Source organism: Danio rerio, chromosome 10 (genome assembly GCF_052040795.2).
Source record: "Danio rerio strain M-AB ecotype USA chromosome 10, GRCz13ab, whole genome shotgun sequence".
NCBI lineage: Eukaryota > Metazoa > Chordata > Actinopteri > Cypriniformes > Danionidae > Danio > Danio rerio.
The window spans coordinates 26,346,597-26,370,241 of NC_141030.1; the positions used below are offsets into that span (position 1 = coordinate 26,346,597).

General features: G+C 34.8%; 1 protein-coding gene and 1 long non-coding RNA gene across 8 annotated transcripts in view; one reads left to right on the forward strand and one right to left on the reverse strand.

Moving 5' to 3' along the window:
- The window catches only part of LOC147842056 (uncharacterized), a 592,784-nt gene that overhangs the window by 478,506 nt on the left and 90,633 nt on the right, over positions 1-23,645 (forward strand). The gene's annotated exons all lie outside the window — the stretch shown is intronic.
- per1a (period circadian clock 1a) lies at positions 106-22,008 on the reverse strand. Of its 7 annotated transcripts, none has more exons than XM_087269611.1 (21): positions 21,854-22,008; positions 18,628-19,054; positions 14,502-14,755; positions 14,272-14,393; positions 13,145-13,346; positions 11,523-11,714; positions 9,873-9,951; positions 9,686-9,792; positions 9,456-9,609; positions 7,752-7,995; positions 6,497-6,605; positions 6,268-6,406; positions 5,949-6,067; positions 5,596-5,766; positions 5,185-5,505; positions 3,987-4,927; positions 3,738-3,906; positions 3,450-3,633; positions 3,089-3,239; positions 1,775-2,682; positions 106-1,136 (listed from the first exon to the last, which is right to left on the reverse strand). In XM_087269611.1, exons 2-20 carry the CDS (start codon positions 18,930-18,932, stop codon positions 2,485-2,487), a joined length of 4,161 nt encoding a protein of 1,386 aa, XP_087125737.1. In that variant the 5' UTR covers positions 18,933-19,054; positions 21,854-22,008; the 3' UTR covers positions 106-1,136; positions 1,775-2,484.

Sequence of the window (23,645 nt, forward strand, 5' to 3'; positions counted from 1 at the left end):
GCACACTCAATGTCAAGACTAGTGAATGTTGCCAGATAAATTAGTACGCCCTCTTGTGGTTATGAAGATCAATTCGCGTATGGTAGCAAAAAGAGGGTCAAAACAGATAATAAAAAACGTATTTATTTAGATTAAAGGCAAAAAAAACATATTAAACAAGTTTAAGTAAAAAAAAATGCTTGTTCGGGACATGGTAAATGTATAAATTCAATTTACAATTCCTGAACATTCAACAGAAGTTTTGAAAAGAACTGTACTGCATGTAAACTGATTGGGCCTTTCTGCTTTCCCAGAAAAGCTTTTGAAAAACCCTCATAAAATAATCTGAGGGCAACAGGAAACATGACAAGTAAATTAAACATGTAAATAACACAGTGTTGCATTTGTTGAGTGACTAAACAAGACACAGGAACCTTAAAAAAAATAATAGAAGTAACCTTGTACTTCTATGAAACATCAAAAAAAAAAAAAGAGCATCAAGCACATCTGAGAGGCTTTAAGACGCAAGACTTGCATCTATCATCAAAGCATTATTTCCCTTCTATGGCTTTAATAATATCAAAACCTTCTTATATCTCTGTGACTGAAAGCCGCACATCAAAATGCACAATATTAATTTTATTTGTACAAATAAATACTTTTTAAAAACTTTACCAGTGAAAAAAAACCTAAAACAGTAAATATTTGAATGCTAATTATTTTAGCTGAGCAAACTTAATATGTGTCTTAGCATTTTGATTGTATGAACACTAAAAGTAAGCTTTGGCTGCTGGCTTTCTGCAACCGTTCTTCCTTTTAATCAGGAACAGTAAAGTGCCTTTCATTTGCAAGTAAGTGCCTCTGTTCACAATTGCTTTCGATTTATAGCCTGAGGAGTGTCCAGCCACAATCATCTGCCTGTGTGAGTGCTGCTCATAAAACTGGTGAATCTTAAATCAGAGTAAGTTCACATGGGAACATGTTTTACTATACACAATTATGGCTGCATTAGATTATAAAGATCTTATATCTCTCTTTTTTTTTTCCTTTCGAAAGGTTTACCTTCTGTTTGGGGCCAAAAACTGTTCTTGCCGAGTCAGTTAAGGTTTAACAAATTAAATTGTTGGAAAGAAGCATGAGAGAAAAGTGTCCATCACCTGTACTCTCCAAAATACTTTAATCCTCTCAAGTGGCAGAGTTAGAAATGACCTGTCTATATCGAGATCGTGATTGTTCCTGTTCTAAAGTGGCCTTAGAAGACAGATTTATCTCATTTGGTATGCATCGATAATTCTAACATTTTAAAGGTCCCTCTATCGCCCCCTTGAGTACTGGGGTAGTTACTTTCAAAATAATGCAGGAATACAAATATGTAAGTACAATGGGAGCAAATGATAGCAATGTATCAGCAGCTTAGCTAGAAAATATATATATATATATATACATATATATATATATATATATATATATATATATATATATATATATATATATACATATATATATATAGATATATATCTATATATATATATATATATATATATCTATATATATATATATATATATATATATATATATATATATATATATATATATATATATATATATAGATATATATATATAGATAGATAGATAGATAGATAGATAGATTTTTTTTCCCAACAAAATTACTTTTTTTGGGTGGCAGATCAGGTTCTCAACAATCAGGTTCTAAACCATTATTATGTTGCTCAACTTAACAGCGAAAGATGCCAAAACATCCCCTACATAACTGAATTCCAGGATAGAGGCATACTGTGATTGCTGGTAACTGGTAAGAGAAACTAGGATTTTTTTCCCATCCACTTGTCCATCATTTTAAAGAACGATGTTAAATGGATGGGAAATTGGCAAAGGAACAGTGTCTGTTAAATAAGTGCCTCACTTATGTTTTCGTTTCTCAACACTAAACAAAAAAAAAAAAAACATCACAGTTTGATGAACTGCCTAAAACACAAAAAAGTCACATGGTGTCATTAATAGTTATGAAACAGCACCTGTCATTGGATAAGGCCAGGCAGGCTCATGAATAATTATGAGATCCTGGAAGCATAATATAGTGGAACAACACTTTTCCTTAAACAGTCACCTTGTCCAACAGATGAACAACTCAAATGTGTCCCTAACCAGAAGTCTGGTTATGAAGCTACACATACCTTCAAGGAAGGATGTGAAAATATGCCCTTGATACTGATCAACCTGAGTGAATTCAACATCATAAACTTCTCAAACTCAAGAATGTTGAAAAAAAAACAGCAAATAATTGTAAGGTAGGATTCTTTTGGTTCTTTGCTGCTTAGACCAACATATGACCAGTAAAGTATCAGCTAAAACCATCCACATAGGTTCAACAGGGTACTTGGTCCTAAAACAAATGAGGCAGAAACCCAACCAATCACTGTCCAGCAGTCTACGGTCCTGCTTCACCTCTGCTGATGATGTTGCATTCACCTCAGTAATGGTCCACTATGTGCTCAGGTTGGCCTGGTTGTCTCTTTGTTCATTATCAGATGATGGGGGGCTCAAGGGAAAGGCTGTTTCTGCAAGTTTATCTTCTTGTTTGGCCTCTTCCCTCAAAACTACATTGAGATCCATTTCATGGAATTCCAAATCAAATGGAGGAAGAGTGGAGGAATCTGGGGGAGATTCACATCCTGTACAAGACTGTGAAAGAAGAAACAACTTTTAACTTACAAGCAAGGTAAGTTAAATTGCATGAGTTGTGTGAAATAATGTCAACATGTTGTTACACAAATTAAATACTCTTAGAAGCATACACAAGCAAACAAATATCAGTCTGCCATAAACTAGACTAAACCATTTTTAACATTCTTCAATCAATATTCAGTGTTGAACACATTATAATTAAGAGTTAATTTCATCCACCATCATGAATTAGTAAAGTGTAGGATATTACTGCATATAATTATTGGTAATAACTCATTTTAAAAGATATACACACTAAGAACTGCATCAGAACTACATCTATTAAATCTGAATGCATTGGAAAGAAGAAAATAATTGGTCTGCTTTTGAGTACAGACTTTGTGTAATTCGAAGAGCTACTCACTGTAACGTTAATGGCTTTTGGTAGGCAGCCAGTTTGAATCCACGGGTGAACCTGAGTTAATTCTTTCTTCTGCTCTTCTGTAAAGTGAGGCTGATGCTTCTGAGCAGCTTTCAGGGCATCTCTGTCTTCTTTCAGTACTGAATCTTTGTCTCTGTAAACATTCACAAAATGATGTAGTCTATCTTCCAACAACAATGTATACAGTACTAAAACCAGCTTATTAAGATTTCTGAGCAAGGTTTTGGTTATTTGCAATTAACCGGCAATGGTGTCAGAACATGACTGGATCTGTACTCTGCAGTAGTCGAAATCTAGATTTGTAAGACTGACTAACAATTTTACTTTGTTAAAATGGTCTTACTTGATAGGAATCTGGTATGTCATCATGATCTTGTCATCTGTGTTGGCCATGAGGAGCCATATTGGGTCCTGCAGGACAAATTTGATAAACTGTTCCCCTCCCAGGTCTCCAGATGCTGGTTTGTGATTCTGGTCATTCTCTGAGGAGTCTATGCTTCCAAAGTACTTGCTAGTATTACTGCTCCCTAAGATTAACATTTATAAAGGGGAAAAATGGAATTGCATGAGTGAACAGTACATTGGTGATCTATCACTTTAAGAACTTAGCATACAGGAACAAATTACTCACTAGTGCCACTTCCAGATGTGCTACATCCATTTGATCCAGAAGCGAAGGAGCCAGACCCTGACCCTGACCCTGATGACCCAGTGCCTGAGCGGGAATCCTCTTGCAGGAGTAGGTCCAACATGTCACTGGACGTTGACAGCGCATCCTGGTTGGACTCACTGACTTCAGGCTAAAGTAAATTAGGTCAAATTAGCTAAGAAGCAAGGTTCTGGAAAAACCAAAGAGTTTAAAATAGTCCTTAATACTTACATGGTCATTTAGTTTGGCATCTTGAGTGTTGCTGCGATTGCTGGAATTTTGCACCACTACCACACCGCCTTGTGTTGCCCCACCCCCTGGAGGTGGAGTCTGTTGTGTAGCATCCGTTCTGTTGCTTGGCAATTCCTCAAGTTGTAGAAGATTAAGTGGGGAAGAGCATCGAGACTGAAACAAAGGAGATCCAGCCCCATCCCTCTCACCAGCCTGTGGCCCAGTGGACTGGGGTGTGCTGGAGCGAGACTGTCCATGTGGTGTAGTGCTGACATTTGCAGCAGGCATTGATGGAGAGTTGGAAAAATTTAACTGATAATTTGGGTTGTAGAACTGCTGGGGAATCATTGCAGGCATAGCAGCGTTCATTTGGGAGCCCAAAGGATAAAATTGCCCCATTGCAGGATTGAACATTGGTACACTCATTTGAACAACAGGGGGAGGGAACTGCCCAAAGGAGTTCATTTGGGCGTTGAGCTGGGAGTTGGCTGGGTTCAACTGTGATCCTGGATTAGAGAGTTGTGGAAACATGTAGTTGGGCATCATGAATGTCATGACTGGTGGCATCACTGAAGGAAAGCCTTGCGCTGGAAATCTAGGGACTCCTGTTTGCAGGGAAGGATCAGTTCCCATCTGGGTTACTGAGAATGGTGAGGAAGTTGGAAACATGGTCATGTAGCTTGGAGGAAAAGATGTACCCACTGGAGCACCGTTGGTTTGGGATGCAGCAGATGGAGCCCAAGAGTTGGAAGATTGCTGGACAGAGGGGAAGTTGGGTCTTATCTGAGCAGGATTAGGTCCTCTATAGGGGCCAGATGCAGAAATTGGGGTATTGTTTGGAATGTTGCCATCTACTTGATGTTTCTGTCTTTTCCCACCCCTGCCATGCCGACGACTGCTGGTGTTGCCTACAGAAGGATAGTTCTGGGAGCTGTTCACTCCTAAAATCAAATAAAAAGGGAGTCAGGGATATTCAATTTCAGTCCTGGAGGGCTACTACATTTCATCTCTATTCCTAATCAAACACACCTACCAATGATATTCAGGTAATCCTAAAAACATTGGTTCTGTCTTTAAAGGTGAGTTTGATTAGGAATGTAGATAAACTTTACAGTACTGTGGCCCTCCAGAAAGAGAGTTTTTCATCTTGTGCATGGGTCAAAATAACAAATTCTTGAAAACTGCACAATTCAGGTACCTTTTGTTCCAGGTATAGATGTGCATCTGCGTGGTGGTGGCAGCCCACTAGGTTGGACCATCCGCAGCTGGCTGAGGTCTCTGAAGCGGTTGAGGAAGGCTTGCTCTTCTTGTTGAGTATGTGCGGATAACATGGCTTTCGTGAGACCCTTCCCTGCGCTTCCTCCACTTCTCCTTTCTTTCTCCTTTTCTTTCTCATGCACAGCTGCAGTGGGGGAAGTCATTGGTTGGGGATTTACTGGTATGGGAGAGGCAACAGAGGTGGCGAGTGCTGACGTGGAAGCTGTTGGGGTGGTTGGTGGCTCCTCCATCATTACAATGTCTGGATGTAGATCAAACAGAAAAGATAGCTTCTTTGAGAATAGCACTAAATAAAATACAAGACCACAATACCATAGGTCATTGTCCAGACCTGATTCAGGCGGCTTCTTGTCACCAACGTGAACAATAGTACTGCTGAAACTGCACTGCGAAGTGGCTGAGACAACGCTTTCGGCCTTACAGTGTAGAGCAAGAGGGGTTAGAGGGTGTGCCGGTGCTGCAGGAACGACCTTTGACCCCTCGGTCACCACAAGAGTCTCTGCTATGTTTGAAAGGAAGAGTGAACTGAAGAGTGAATTCTGCACATCTTCACAAAGAACATTCATGAATAGATACTGAAGGAATACCTAAATTAACTGGTTTAATGATTCTGCTCTGCCTCTGACTTTCTGAATACTTATAGGTAGTGTTGGGTGAATATTGCATTAGTAATTTTTTACTAACCTTGGGTTGCTCCAGCTCCTTCCCTTTGTTTATCATCATCAGAGGTAGAAGAGGTTGTACAAGAGGAAGAGCCACACTTCCTCTTCACAGTGCCAGGGACATTAAAGCTCTCCAGATATCTGAACAACAGTGATGTACATAAGATCACTACATATCCAATGCACATACCGCACATACAGCCTAAAAAGTTTTATTCAACATACTTTGTCTCTTAAAATAAGCTTTAATAATGTAATTAAATAATTTTATTTAATAATAATAAAATACAAATCACACAATTTAAACTATTTGTCAACACTAATACAGACAAGAGACTCACCGTACGATGCTGTCCAGGCAGTTGATCTGCTGGTATGAGTAGATCATAGGCAGCTCCTTCCTGGGTGGACTGGACAGTGCTAAACTTGCCAGACCATCTCTAGCAGAGGCCTCTGCTGTATCTGCTGCCTTTGCCAGTGCTTCTGAAACATGATAGCAGTAACGTCACTTAAAATTTGGCCTCAGGCTAAAGAGATCAAGTGAGGTGATTATTGGTTGAAACTTTTTACCTAAGCTGCCCTGTTTAAGAGCTGGTGGTCGGTTTCGTGATTCAATGAAAACTTGCTGTCCGCTGGTCTTTACCATGTGCATGTCTTGACAAATCTGCTCAAATGTCATCTAGACAGGACGAAGAAATAAAGATTGCACAATTTTTACATGGGAGCTAGCTTTTGAAAAGCTGACACATTTAGCATTGCAAAGGGAAAAAAAACACTGTTTTATGTTAATTGTGCATGCAAAAAATTCAACCAGTTGATTGGACACAATTAATATTTTTCATTTTTAAATATACCCAGCACAACAGAACTATTACTAGTGCTTACTGTATTTAAACTACTATTAAAAAATTGGGGTAAATGCTTTATAAATAAATAAATTCTTACATTCTCAGGGATATATTAAATTAATCAAAAGTGACAGTGAAAACTTAATAAATAAAATAAATGCTTTTTTAATATAACTTTCTATTCCAAGATGAACATTTCACATGTAAAACTTTAGCAGCTTTAGAATTATTTCTCAATGATCATGTGACACTAAAAACTGAAGTAATGGCTACTAATAATTCATCTGTGCGATCACAGTAATACATTAAAAAATATAGTAAATCCACAAATGGTCCTTTAAAACTTTTTAAATAATATTTTTTACAACATGATTATTTTAACTTTTTTTGATGACCAAATTCACCCTTGGTGAAACATTTTTTACACTAGTGTTTCATTATACAGTGCTCAGAATATAAAAGTACACCCCTCACAAATCTATCATTTAAATTAGTATTTTAGACTATACAGTATTACATTTGTGCGAATTATATTTGTGCATAGATTAGTCAGTACTGAAGCCAAATCTGGAGCTTATCTAACAAAATAACTTAAGATAACGGCTCAGAAACTAGTATACCACAATTTTGATGTTATAGAAAAATATTAAATACATTAAAAAAAAAGAAAAAAAAGAGGAAAAATCAAGATAAGCAAAAAATAAATAAATAAATAAATATTTTGTTGAAATTTTGTAGGTTGTCATTTTTTTGTTGCAATATTTTGTATTACCTTTCAATTTCTAAATATGTTTGGTGACTAAAATATGATTTTAATAAATATATCAGTTTAATTAATCTGTTTTGTTTAAATGCACCAAAATACATTGCCTATATTCACTGGGAAATGGAGAAAAATATTATTATGCTGAGCACTGTATAAATTCAAACGCTTTCATGTGTACACGATCTGGACTGATCAATATAAATTAGCTCACTGGTTTCCTGGGCTTGATCTGGTCCTCAGATGTATGTCCATTACTCTCAGAGGAGGAAGTTGCACCTTGCTGGTGCTCATGTGAGCCACTACTGCCCAGGCTGCCGTACCCCTGTGAGCTGCCACCGTAAACGGGCTGAACCAGGAACCTGTGGATCAGTTCATTCAGCTGCGGTACATCTGGAGACATGGTTTTCATCTCTTCACCCTCAGGAGCAGTGAACACGTCCTCATTTAGCGGACTCCTACAGGACGAAAGTGAGTTTTGTTACACCGCTTAACACTAGATCTCCGTTTTGACCAAGGTTATTATAGCTTTATATATTTTTTAATTATTTAGTTTAATTACTTTTAATTTGGCTATAAATAACGTTTTACTTACTTTTTAATTCATTTATTTATTCAAGTTTTTTTACTTGATTATGATAGGATAACATTTAGACAGAAAGTGAAGTTGGAGAGAGAGGGGACAAGGTTGGGAAAGGTCTGCAATCCAGGACTCAAACTCAGGATGCCTGAAGTGCAGTGGTGCTATATATCCACACAATGAACACGAGTCTATCATTATTTATTGTAAACACGAACATATTTTGTGAGCACATTTATTTCTTTTTAGTTTCATATTTAGTAATTATTCTAGTTAAGCAGAATTAAAGGAACACCAGTTTAGAGCAAAAGTACAATGTTGATGAATAGTTTACATTAACTCCTGTGCAAACCTCTTGGTAATAAAAACAAAATAATAGTTTAAAGAAAGCTACAACTATTCATATCATAGATGATGTATTTAAACATGTCTGGTTAACATTTGAACAGATGAATAAGAAGTAGAAATCATTTAACAGCAATGTTTTTCTATATAAACATTCACTTGAGGGGCAACAAGGTGGCTCAGTGGTTAGCACTGTCAGCTCACAGCAAGAAGGTCGCTGGTTTAAGTCCTGGCTGGGCCAGTTGGCATTTCTGTGTGGAGTTTGTATGTTCTCCCTGTTCTCACGTGGGTTTCCTCTGGGTGCTCCAGTTTCCCTCACGGCCCAAAGACATGTGGTATAGGTGAATTGAATAAGCTAAACTGGCCGTAGTGTATGTGTGTGAAAAAGTGGGTATGGGTGTTTCCCAGTACTGGGTTGCAACTGAAAGGGCATCCCCTGTGTAAAACATATACTGCATAAGTTGGTGGTTCATTCCACTGTGGCAAACCCTGATGTATAAAGCAACAAAGCTGAAGGAAATTAATGAAGGACATTTGCTTGACTGATGTTTTGACGTACAAGAAGTGCCATCCACAGGTATTTCCTTAAAAAAATCTCAGATGAGACCAGATGAGATTTCTTTACACCTCAGGATGAATGTTTTTTTAATTGCTTATAATCTTTAATTGACTGGACAATGGAGAGCGGACACAGGAATGTGTGGGGAGCAGGCAGAAAGTGGAAGAATCAGCAAAGATCCTTGAGTTGGGAATCAAACTCAGGTCATCATGAACACTACAGTAAACTTTACCACTAAGGTTATTGGTGCCAAGAGGATGCATGTTTGTTAAATCTGAAAACATGTTTTTTATTTTATTCACAATAAAGCTTTTTTTCAAATTTCCGTTTTAGTTTTTCATTCAAGTCTTGACCAATAGTTTTAGCCTTTGTTTTGGTTTTAGTTTACAAAAATAATTTTGTTTTAGCTCATGAATATTTTTATTTTCACTTACGTTCGAACTTTGTGGCGTCCCACTATGAAAGCCACCTTCCTGCTCCATGGGTTGATAAAGGAAGACCAGCTGGTATCAATGGTCAGATATTCACCACTTCTTGCACGCATACGCAGGGGCGAGTGATCAAAAGGTTGTCCGGCAAACTGAAGAACTAGCAAAGATGAAAATTTGATTAACGAGTCTTACTTTGCAAACATTCACCACTGAATTCAGAATGAACGACTCACTTTTCTTGTGAATGGCCACCATGAGCAGTCTGTCTTCTGGATGCAGGTAAACAAGCACCGGTTTCCCAACCAAGTCTTGAGGCAGATAACCTAATAATGGCACAGCCCTGCAAACGAGAGTGGAGAAAATTATTGCAACTACTCCAAAATAGACATGGATGGTTAAATTGTGACAAAACATGCGAACCTTTCATCAATCTCCTGGAAGAGACAGTTCGGGGTGTGACTGGTGGTAAATATTCTCTTGTCTGCTGGGATACGAGGCGCTGTTTCAAAAAAGCAAAACACATCAGAACCGAGAGACAGACAACAATAACCGAGAGTAGGGTGTGTTTAATTAGGTGTCAATATTACATAAGGGTGATTGTTCAATTAAGTGCACGTTTGGCTAATAATAAGATGTAGTTAGAGTAATTAAAGTGATACTAGAACAATGTTTAAAGCCATTATAATCTATAATAGATGGTATGTGAAGTTTCTTGAATTATTTGAGTTTGGAGATTATGCTTTCATGACAGTGAGTTTGGGTTTCAGTTAGCTAACAAAACAAATCTCTTAACAAAAAGTCTCTTATGTTATGCTCACCAAGGCATTTATTTCTTTGTAAGAGGAATAAGAATAGTGATCCTGCAAACAACTTTTAGAATTTAAATGAAGTGTTTTCTATTATGATATATTTTATAATGTAACAAATTATTGTGATCGTCCCACACTACACCACTTTTGAGGTAATCAATCCTTCAGAAATAATTTAAATATGCTAATAATTTTAATGTATAAGCTTTAACATACATTTTCTGGCTCATAAGAGAGGATGTCATGCTGCTCCAAACATGTAATCTATTTCAGATTTTGAACAACCACTGAAGTCATGCAATCCACAATTCTGATGCTTCCATACAAAACAACTTTTTAAGAGACAACTTCGCTTTTTAAGTTTTACTTTTGGATTTTATCTGATCTGCAAGTATAAACAGAAGCTCAAATGTGTCATACAAAAATAAACCACATTGGTTCCCACTTATCAAGCCAGCAGAACTGACCTTCCCTGACCAAATCTGAATGCTGTAAAGCAGTCATCTCAAACTCAATTCCTGAAGGGCCACAGCTCTGCACAGATGATTAGACATTTAAAAAGCGAGCGATTGGTCCATATTTTAAATTTCTGTCCAGAGAGGTCATGTTATGATCTTCGATTGGTCTCACGCAATCATGTGATGCAATTTAACAGGTCAGAGTTTGGACTTTCCAACAAAGCAAACTGCGAAACTTGTTGCACGATCTTGCGTTATGCATTCGCGTGCAAATGAATGGACTAGCCATGTAACCTCAGCTTTAATAGTCTCTAGTAGTCTTGAACAACATGATTAGTTGAATCAACTGTGTTTTATTAGGGTTGGAGTAAAACTGTGCAGAGCTGCCGCCCTTCAGGAATTCAGTTTATGTTTTAAAGATTGTTTGTTGTTCGATGTATATTTTAAAGTTTTGGATGAATAGATTTCAATTGAGCGACAGAAATCACTCAAATTTTCTTAAAATAACCTGATCCTTCTTCTTAAAAACATTCTTAAAATTTCTGATCCAACGGTTTAGGGATTTGACTTTAATATTTAAAATATGATATCTTTAATATTTTTTAACTTTAATATTTTTCTGGAAACCATGACACGATGAATATGAAGCATATCAACAGCAGAATTGTTTTGTACCAGCATAAAAGTCTCTACTTGCCCTTGCTGAATAATATTATACTGCTGAATAAAAATTATAATCTGCCTGACCACAAAAATTTGAATGATACTGTATGTGCTGTGTACATGAATGTGTCTTGTTTTACCCTCGTATCCAGAATGAACTCTCTCTGCGATGAGCAGGCAGCAGGGCTCAGGCTGGGACGTGTCGGAGTCTCTCAGGGTGAGCTGATATGGTGTGAGACGGAAGGGGTGATACTTCACCTCTCCATTGCTGTCTCTGCCTCTGCTGATCCGGCAAAACATTGACTTTTCCTCAGCACAGTCCACCTGTGAGCCTGAACACAAAAGGGGCTTTAATATATACAGAATTTTTACTACAGTTTTGGACAACTTTTACAAAATAACATATTATTAAAATTACAATTTTGTTGTTGTTTTATTACCTCCTCACATACTTACAATATTTTCGAGCTCATAAAAGTTACGTTCACAATAAAAATATTTAAAAAATTTAACTACACTAAAATGCAGTATGTTGTATGCAATCCACAGCATCAGAACATCTGGTTTCAAATGAAATAGTAAGATTAAAAAGACAAAAACATCTGCAAACTGATTGTTTCAGCAGCAGTGTTATTTCAGTATCTTTTAGTATTGTGGTTTTATTTATATTAATATTATGTTATATTAATTATATATATTTATATTATTAACAATATTATATGAACTATATCTATATTATGTTATATTAATGATATATTTATAGTATTAACATTATTATATTAACTATATTAATATTAAGAATTAGTTTTTATTTTCATATTTGCCACTTGTTTATGAATTAATGAATTTTATGAATTTTTAATTAAATGTTTTTGTCAATTTCAGCAATTTCATTTAAAAACAATTTAGACATTCATGTTAAATCGTTTTCTAATATTATTGTCAATAACCGATTCCATTTGGCAGCATTTTCTAACCAATAATGATACAGAATCACATGAATTACCATAAAAAAACATGTTTGTGAGGCATAACCTTGACCCAATGCAATTTCAGTAGTGTACCCATACCACACCATGCCTAAAAAATACACTATAGCTGCGTCCCAAATCGCATACTTATGCACTATTCTACGCCATTTTGTAGTATAAATAGTGCAAGTAGTGTGTTCACACTGAAAACTCTTAAAATAATAAGTGCACTTTAATTACCCGGATGATGCACTCATTCAGCCGCTAAAATGAAGTGTGTAATGATGGACACTTCACGCACTCAACGACCGCAGGTTTGCTTACGTAGCGGAAGGGGCGGAGCTATCAGACGCACATGTTGGATAACTTTATTTATTTTGGATGGAGAAAGCAAAATTCTCCTACGAGAGTGATTATATCGCCTCCCGATGGTGAATGCGGCAATACTCACGATAGGTATTATTTGATAATTCGGTCGTTTATTTAACTAATTTGGCAACTGTCAAACGTCATCAGGGAAACGGTTTGAATTTCCGTTTAGTAAAAAAACATTAGTGTGCCATTTGGGACAACACTACATACATGTACTATCCTGTTGAGTATGTAAGTGCATAAGTACATAGTGCATAGTGTATAGTGTGCCATTTGGGACGCAGCTTATTACTCTGCCAGCATTACTAGTTGAGGCACATGAAAACATGTGCACAGTTGCTTAATAACATTTATGGTAAATACAACATATGCTAGTAATAAAATATATATATATATTTAAAAATTTTAAGCCCACTCACTAGTTCCAGCACAGGAGGACCATGGCGGTAGACGGCTGGGAGCAGTGCTGCTGTAAAAGGTGCTGACGTCCTGAGGCGCGAGCAGCTCTGAAAACAGCGCCCCCTGCAGCCTCTCAGCTTTACAGCGCAACAGAGAGGCCGCCTGGGATGAGATGTACACCACTTTACCAGACAGAAATGACACCGCCACCGAGAACGTGTCCTGAGGAGAAATAGAGGAAGAAATCATGCATTAGACTTAAACCTGAGACCCTTAGTGTCTTATCTCTCCACTTGTTACAAACACATGATATGAGTTTCTTTCTTCTGTTGAACACAAGAAGACATTTTAAAGAATGTTGAATGCCATAACCAGTAGTTCACAGTTAACCTGCAGTTAAATAGTTTGTCTTTGTTTGTGCTTGTCCTTGACCTTGATGGTTGACATAATCTCTTCACAGTGTCTTTTTTTGTATAGACTTTGAAATTGACTTTTATATAAAAATTAAATTGCCACTTCCACAACATTTACTTCAGAAAAATATTATACTGATACAAGCTTGAACTACTTCTGTTTTCCCACTTCAAACCAGGCAGAATCTATTTTATATTATAACTATTTTATTTTATAACTTTTAGCTCACAATTTACAAGAAAGCCTGACAAAATAAGAGTTTAAAGTGTATTAAGTGTATATGTTATCCTTGACTCTTTGATAATTAATATCATCTCTTCACAGGTTTCCAACATTCTTCACAATGTCTTATTTTGTGTTCAGTGAAAAAAAGAAACGTACAATGGTTTGAAACCACTTGAGGATGAGTAAAGAGTGAATAACTTTCCATTTTTGGGTAAACTATACTTTTAACATGCAATTTTTGTGGTATGATCATAAATGATGGTCAACCAAGAAGCCTAAGCTTTCCACCGGGTATTACCAATTGTTTAAAAATGTCTTTTGTGAGCAAGATTGTTTTTAGATTTAATTGAGACTCTTCCTTCTTATCTTGCCACACTTTATTTAAACTACTAAAGCAATCTGATTAAATGTCTGATCAAAAACTACCTCTGAAAGTGATCAAATATAGGCAAAGCTTACCAGTTGTAAACAATATTGTAGGTGTACATGGTAACCTGTCCGGGCGTACCGTGTTTTGAAGGGTGTACTCTGACGTAACGTTGTCTAGCTCTTCAATAGTAAATGATGACAGGTCCAAACAACACCCATGGCTTTCTTCCACACTCCACTGATGGTAGTACTCTTGATTAGCTGCAAAACAACGAAACACACCCTTTTAGTCCTCACACATATGCTCATTCAAGTAAAATTAATGTTGGGGTTGTATTATTGGTGGGGGTTATTTGTTTTTTCACGTACCTCTGACTTGTTTGACACAGCTAAGTGCGTACTGTAGAGATGCTAGTGTGCTAGATCGGCCTTTCCTGCGCCGTTCTGCTGGCATGTGGATCTTCAGCTCACGCAGGACTTTTAGCAGCTCTCTCTGGGTCTGAAGTCGGGCTGGTTGGTCACTGTTGGATGCTTGGGATGTCGAATGATCCTGCTCTGAACTTCCGCTCAAAAGACTGAATGACACTGAGCTGCTCGGGGGAGACGGACTGTTTTCATTTGAGCTGAGGAAAGAGAGTTTATAATAGTTGAATTTTGCTAATATTTTAAATACAGTTAAACATTTCATATACAAAAATAGGACACTAGGGACGTTCGATATTAGAGAAAACTTACACTGCTTTTGTTTTTCTGCGACATACACTGGATATGAAACCAATTTCATTAGATAAGTGAATAGCTCTATTTATAAAAGAATTAATTACATTTTTGGATGACTTTGTAAGGGAGTGCACTTGCATAAATGAAAAGGCAGGGTAATAACATGATAGCGCTAATTATAAAAATAGAATTTTCCCACAATAAAATACAACATGTTCTATAAATGGTCAATGCTGTGCTTTGCCAACAGTGTTTCTCAGTTAGAAACAACACAGTTACAATTCAACATAGTATTGAAGCAATAAATTTAAGGTTTTACATTTTGATATTATAGAAGATAATGTTCCATTTTAATAAAAATTAGGGCCAGAATAATTACATTTTTACAAATTTACAATTAGTTATTGTCAAGTTATCAAGTTACTCTGTTACTGAATATAGATTTGTATTGTGTTCTCAATGTTAGGGAGCATGGTTTGACATTAATTAATTTCTCTGTTAATTTACTTTTGGATAAGATAAAATCTTCTAAATTTATATTTTTAATAGAAAGCTATATAATAGTATATTTGTGCATATACATTAGATTAGTCAGTATTGAAGGCAAATCTAGTACACCCAAATTTATATGTTATAAAAAAAAATATTAAATACAAATTTTAAAAAGAGCAAAAAATTCGAGACAAGCAAAAAAAAAAAAAAGGAAAAATGTTGGAATGTTGTAGGTTGTATTTGTTTTAACAATATTCTGTTTGATTTTAATTGTATTATCTTTCAATTTCTAAATATATTTGGTGACTAAAATATTATTTTAATAAATATATCCATTTAATAAATCTGTTTTGTTTAAATGCACCAAAATACATTGTCTATATTCACTGAGAAATGGATACAAATATTCATTTTCAATTTCAATCATGCTGAGCACTGTATAATGATCAATTTTGTATCTCAGATCTGTCACTCTAAGATACTCTGATCTGAGATCTGTTTCATGTTTGCCAAAACAATAAAAAAATACTTTAAGAACTGTGGTATAACTTTCTACCGCAAGCAATGAGTTTGACGTTTGCAAATGTAAAGTGAAACTTTCATCCATGTTTTTAAAGCTCTTCATATAGAGAATACAGTACTACGTTCAAGCCACAGAAAGATGCTCAATACACAATCTTTCAGGCTAGAATGAAGTCATTATGTATGTTAAAAACTATTTGGAACAAATACAAAGTAATTTATTGTAAACTATGTGATGTGGTGTATCTAATGGCTCATGGTTGTAAGTTTTGTTCACATAAACCATTTTAAAGACATGGCCACCAAATGAATAGACTTTAAAATGGACTTTGATATGATGAAAAATAAATTGCCACTTCCAGAATATTTACTTCGGAACAAACAAATATGATTTTGATGCAAACTTTAACTACTTCTGTTTTCCCGCTTCAAACCAGGAACTATTTTTAGCTTATAGTTTCCAAACAAGCCTAATATTTATAACAAAAACCACAGCCTGTACAAGTACAAGTTTTAATTTGCCATAAGAGGTTCATCATTGTGCCAACGCCTCAACCAGTTCCAAATGAAATCCTTTTCCAGGAAAGAAAATTGTACCAGGTTTAACCAAACTCCTGCAATTGGGTTATTAAAATTAAATGTGTGAGCTATTTATATGCCTCCTCCCTATACGCATTGTTTTTATCTTTTAGCTGGCTAAAGTGGTTCAAAGATAACTACCACTGAATTATACTTACAGATTTGGCTAAGATGCAGTGACTTTTAATAGCATTCAAGCTATTTTTATCTTTATACAAGTCAAACAAGTTTCGAGCACCAAAACATTAGTAGTGTAATACAGCTTTTTTTTTGTTTATTACGTGTATATTCAAATGTGCCATGCTTAATTTTTGTTTCTTAGAGAGAAAAAAAAAAAACATACCTTTTGAACATGATTTACAGGAACTGACATGTCATTCAGTGTAAAAGTAGTTATCATACTAAAACATCTTGTCTCACATATTTAGACCTAAAATAATTCATTGACATTTTAATGGACTCTCATTAAGGAGCACAGTGCAGCCACAAAATCCTAAATAACTGCTTTATTTAAACTTCCTTTAACTGTGTTCCTTCAAGGGTGTTTAGTCACTGTAATACAATTTCACATGACTTATTCTCTTATATAAAAGATATTTGTAATAGATACATAATCTCTTATATAATTAAGCACAGGTCAGAATAAGTATGTGATTTAATCTTTTGGTATTCATATTATTTCAAACAATAAAGCAGACATTTGCATTTAATATGCTTTCTGTTTAAATATGTATTATATATAAACTCGCTTTTGTAAAATCAATTTGAGGTCAACATCAATTGCCTTTTATAAAAAAACTACAGGTAAATATAGTAATATTGTAAAATATTATTACAATTTAATAGACACTGCGGCAAACAAACAGGCTTTCTGCATTTTGGATTCCATAAAGTTTTCTTGGTTAAAAAAGAAAAATACAAAAATAAATTTACAAATATGTTTCTTTTACCATAAATGGTCAATTCATGTCTGTAGATTTTAACCATCCATACATATTTTATGCCTTTTTCTCAAACAGAGTTTTTCTTCAACACTGAACTTCAGTTATCTGTGGATACACTAAACTTTACAGATATTTTCACATTTGTATTCTGAAGGGTTTTTTGTTATGCCTCCAGTGTCCTGCTTTAAAACAACAGATCTGTTTTTTTATGTAATATGTCAATTATTCCTTTAGCAGCAACATTTTCAACATAATTACTCCCATGATCATTCACAAATGATAGTTTATATAGATATGATAGATAGTTCACGTTTAATTCAAATATGCTGATAAAAAAAAAGTTATTCGAGATCAACATAATGTGTACCTTCTAACACTATGTAATGTTGATATTTTATCATGAATATATATATATATATATATATATATATATATATATATATATATATATATATATATATATATATATATATATATATATATATTGCATGAATTTAAATGTATTATCTTTCTATTTCTAAATATATATTGGGTGACTAAACTCAAGTCATTATTGCTTTTATTACTATTACCATTAATAATAATATTAATAAAAACAAGAATAATAATTAATATTATAGTGATCTCTGAAGGATCATGTGTCTCTGAAGACTGGAGTAATGAGGATGAAAATTCACCTTTAAAAAAATAACTGAAATAAATTAATCAATTAAATGATCAACTACTTATTTCATAGAGCAATAACATTTAGCAATTTTACAATTTGTACTTTTTTTATTAAATAAATGCAGCTTTGGTGAACAGAATTAGCTTATTTTAAAACATTTAAAAATCCTACTGACCCCAAACTTTTGACCGGTAGTGTATCTGTTCAATAAATCAGTTTTTTTTTTTTACTTTGTATATTTATTTTTTTTGTGTGAAGTTGCAATAGGTCATTTCCTGAATTCCTTAAACAGATAGTTCACCCCAAAAATGAAAGTTACTCAACTTTTACTCCAATTGTTTTCAGACACAAAATAATTTCTAAAGAATGTTGGAAAGACATTCGCAGAGGGATAAATTCACTATGACATTCTTCATATTCCAACATTCTTCACAAAATCTTATTTTGTGTTCAACAAGAGATAGCTCTAACAGGTTGGAAACAAGCAACGAGTGCGCAAATGATGGCAGAACTTTTACTTTAGGATAAACTATCCCTCTAATGAAAATATTTCAACATAAACATTCCATACCTCTTGCTTTCCGTCGTCTCTGTGGCTGAGCCTTTTCCGTGCAGTGAGCTACAGGTTGAGGTTCCATGTCCCAAACGTCCATCGTTCTCCCTCTCCGTTAAGTCGATCCCGCTGGACTGGGCATCGGTGTCACCTGAATGTGTTTGCTGAGATTCATTCGTGATGTTCAGCCCAGGACATAGAGATTGATTGTCGGTCATTGCAGGTGAAATGTTGTTTTGCCCTTCTTCTTCATCCATCTCTATAGCTGCTTTATCTGCGAAACCGCCACAGCTTGCAGGCGCTTGAAAGTTGTTATTATTCATAATGAGGTATTTATCAAATCTGTCTTGCACATGCGAACTACTAGGTCATCTTAATTGTTTGCTGAGTTGAAACAAGAGTGTTACTGTTCATCCGTTTAGATGTCTTTACAGTTGCAAACCATCTGTTGAGAAATAATAATAAATAGAATAAGCAACAACAGAGATATGAAAAAATAATAGTAAACACTGCACAGGACTTTAGCATGGAGTGAGTTTATTGCCATATCAGCATCTTTGGCTATTTAATGGCAAATACAGATCAAATTTACAAGCATTTATATATAAAAAAACACTTTCTAATAATAAAAAATAAATACATAAAAATTATTTAAACACTTATTTTGAATTGATATTTTCCGACATTAAATATTAAAAGTTATTTCAGACATTATACATTGAAGTAAACTCTTCATCTGCACATAATACATTTTAAAGATTTAAATTTAAACTTTAATAAAACATTTAACTAAACTTAAACTCCATAATGCACTTTCCATAACATGCTATACTGCAAATAGCATATTTTCTGAATCCCAGTAAAAAATGCCATATTTGTTGCTAAGAGGGTAACATTGAAATATGCACTCAACAAATACCAATTTATACGCACTCACCAATAGAAAAACCTTAGCATTTAAATTATTATTTAAAACACAATTTTAGATGACTATTTTTTAAGTTTAAATTAAATAAAGATTTTCTCACTGATTAATAATCAATCATTCTCTGTAGACCATTTCAATGTGGTCATGTCATTGGCCGATGAACATTTCCTGCTTGTTATCAAACTATTTCATAGCTGTAACAAGAGGCAATTCAATGATAACTTAATGTTAAAACAGCTATCATAACGTTATTTATGAATATATGGCTCTTTTCAGATTCTTTGAAGCTATAGAAATAAAACAAGAATTATGTTAGGACCATTGATTTTGTTTTATCCCTCAAAATGGTCTATAGATCTAAAAGGCAACGAAAATATATCCCACACAAAGATGTTGGCCCGGGTACTGTGAATTTCTGTCCATGATGATCTGAATCACTGGGCTAAAATAAATCTAACAAAGAAACTTGTAAATGATCCTTGTAAATGACTTCAGTCATGGCTTTATGCATAATCTAAAATACTGTGTGTACAATAGTGCTTGTTTGCTTAGCATGAAACTAACATTGATTGAGTTTCCATTACTAGTTTCCAGTACTTCCATTAATTCCAGTAGGATAACGCACCATGTCATGAAGCACAAATCATCTCCTGGTGGTTTTTTGAACATGACAATGAGTTCACTGAGTCACCAGATCTCAATCCAATAAAGCACATTTGAGATGTGGTGGAATGGGAGATTCGCATTATGGATGTGCAGCGGACAAATCTGCAGCAACTGCGTGATGCTTTCATGTATATATTCCGTTTTCACCTGCTTTGCTTTACCTTGACAACTTTGGTTTTCAATGGATGTTGTATTTCCTGTGCATCAAGCATTTTAAAGAAACCTACTTGATCATTACTGTGTGGGAGGAGAAATGTCAGATCATTATTTTACAAACATATCATTAAGAGTAATGAGTATAATTTTTTATTGCCTGCATTTTATCATTATAGTTGTTGTTGTTGTCGTTATCATTATATTAGTATTATTATTGATTCACAAAATGCCACTAGTCGTTGAATTAGACTTTTTTAATCAGCAAAATTCCGCAAAAAAATCTTCTTTGATAATCTTTGGAGTCAATCTAGGGCCATATATACTTGCAAAATAAAAGAAAGTTTGCAAACAAGAAAATCTAAATATTTTAATCAGAATAATAATGAATTTTGCTGAAAAAATAAACAACTGCAAAAGGGAAAATTAAGCCTTGAGAAATAAAAATGAAATTTGCAAACAAAGAAAGAACTGAAAATAAAAATCAAGCAGTGCAAAAAAAAATTTGCAACTTAAAAAAAATGATTTTTAAAAATTTTCAAATTTTACTTTTTTTTTTGCACTGCTTGATTTTTATTTGCAGTTATTTTTATGCTTTGTATTTTTCAGAAATTATGTTTCCCTTTGCAGTTCTTAATTTATATAAGCAAAACTTTTTATTATTCAAAATTAATTTTCGCTTGGCGATTTTTGGAGATTTGCATTTATTTATTTTGTTCAATACTTTTTTTGCAAGTATATATGGCCCTATTCGACAGATATCTTTCGAAGAAAAAAAAAATTGATTGGAGTAAAACTTGAGTTAAACTAAATGTGAGCCCTCTATCTGTAGACCTGTGTAATTAATGACATCATACACAAACACTTAATGAAACTACGACATTTAATGCAGACAGACATACACTTAAACAGCATGCACATTAAGCTACATCTCACAAAAATCAGGTTGTTAATATTAAAGTTTAAATGTCCTGTAACAAGCCATAAAAGCCATGGTGATACCAAAAACACATAGCAAAACGACCATAATTGTTTTACTACTGATCAGAGACGTTTAACGTTAGTGGCACCAGGAAATGTCCATAATAATGACATACAAAATATCTTATATCCGATACTCTTGAACAATATTTAAACAATAATTTTGACTTTTTATTTTCACAATTGTTGTTTCAGACATAACATGTTAAAGTAAACCCTTCACATGCACAGAATTAATAAGTCAGAGGCTAAATGAAATATATTTAAATGAACTTTTACAACATAATGCACTACCTACACATAATATAAAATACATTCTGAATCCCACAAAATAAAATAGCACGTGTTCAGTAGAGACACGGAAATAATAAACAAATTTTTTTTTATAAAAATAAGAGTTAGGCGCTTTTTCTTTGTCAAATGCAGATTCAGCTGTCACTTATAACTGTTACACATACGACGCAAGACTATCAAAACAATGCCCAATATATCATCATAACAAACAGCTTTTCTTACCTCATAAAAGTATTTTAAGCACATGTGAAATGTAGTTTAGGCAGCTTTTTGAAGGTTGTATCCGGATAAATGCCAGTGCAGTACAGTACTTCAGTACTGTAACTCCCGTATTGTCGAATATCATCAGCCCGTGCACGGACACCACCATCATTCCTGTTTGCTTGGGAACAAAATTCACGTGTAGCAAGCAACTCCCATCTCTGATTTGCTGATAATTTATCATAACCACGCCTGTAGCTTGTAAAATCCGCCCAGTAACGAAAAACTTGCGCTTCTATTGGTCGAGAGGGCGTGGCTGTTATTGTTCGCGTTTCCCTCTCAGCTGTGCGGACGCGAGGAAATGTCAAGTCCTAATTCCTCTCAACCGTAATAACTAATATAGAGGCGCATAAAGGGTTGCTGTTAACGGTATACTAAAATAATAAAAATTCAAATTTAGTAAAATTCAAGTAATTAAAATATTTATGTTGCAATATATATATATAATAATATCGACATATGCTTCGATGGATTTTTTCAACGGTTCTGCCGTTTGTTGTTGCGCTTCTTTTATAATGATTATAACATAAACACTTGCTCGGAGTCGTGCGCTCTGTTCCTCGTGCCTGTGCCCGTGTCTGTCCACCTGCCGCTGACACATGTGGGTGTGTGAGGGCAGTGCCAGCTACTACTGTGCAAAATCTCCATCTCATGACCGTCCTCCCCTCTTGTACAGCTCCAATAGGAGGTTTGAGTAAGTAAATCGCAGCTGGACACACGTTTGTTGCCTTTGAACAAACAGCAACAACATGGCAGGATGATATGTACTTGAAAATCCTTAAATAATTGTTCTATAAATAATTGTTCAAAGTGTTATAATTAATTGAATTTCACATTTGGCCATTGTTTTGGGCGACTTCAAAACAGTGCCGTCGCTTTCAGGAATGTACTAGGGGCGGTGCCGTAGTTTGTTTTGTGGGTAATAATACCATAGTACAGAATAGTGTACTGTCAGCTGGTTGTAATTATAGCATAATAAAGCATGGCTGGATAAGAACAGACGGCATCTTTATCGCCACTAGTTAAGCGTAGTCATGGATTTCCATGCTTTAGATCTTAAATAGGCCTACTTACTTCCCATGTTGATAGGTTAAGCCTTTAATTATTATCTACATAGCATTTTTATTAAATAGATAGACAGATGATTGTTAGACACTTCAATCAACTTGTTCATATTTATCCATTTTTTGCTTTCCCTCTTTGCTGAAAAAACAAACAAACAAACAAACAACAGCTTAAATCTGTCTAGGCTGGTTTTAGCTGGTCGATCAGCCTGGTTTTAAAAGGAGTTTGACCATTTCCAGGCTGGTTTTCAGCCATTTCCAGTCTGGTCTTAGCTGGTCAGGCTGGAAGATGACAATAGACTGTAAAAGATGAGATGACCAGCTAAAACCAGCTTGACCACGCTATGTCCAACTTAAACCAGGCTGGTCAAGCTGCTTTTAGCTGGTCATTTTTTAGCCTGAGCAGCTAAGAATATAAAAAATATTGATGGGCTATATGCACAGCTAGTGCTTTCAGCCGATGATACATTTCCGGTGAAAGGTTTCTGTGACTATTTAAAATTTTATAAGGTTCCTTTTACAGCATTGACATCGTAATGTAAATAAAATACAATCAATTAAATAAACCTAAGCATTTATTAAGCATAAACAAGATGATAGATCATGTAACTGTTAGCACAGTCAGAACAGGCTGCTAAAACTTTATTCAAAATACTGAGGTAAGATAAATGTTCATTTTAAAGAGATGG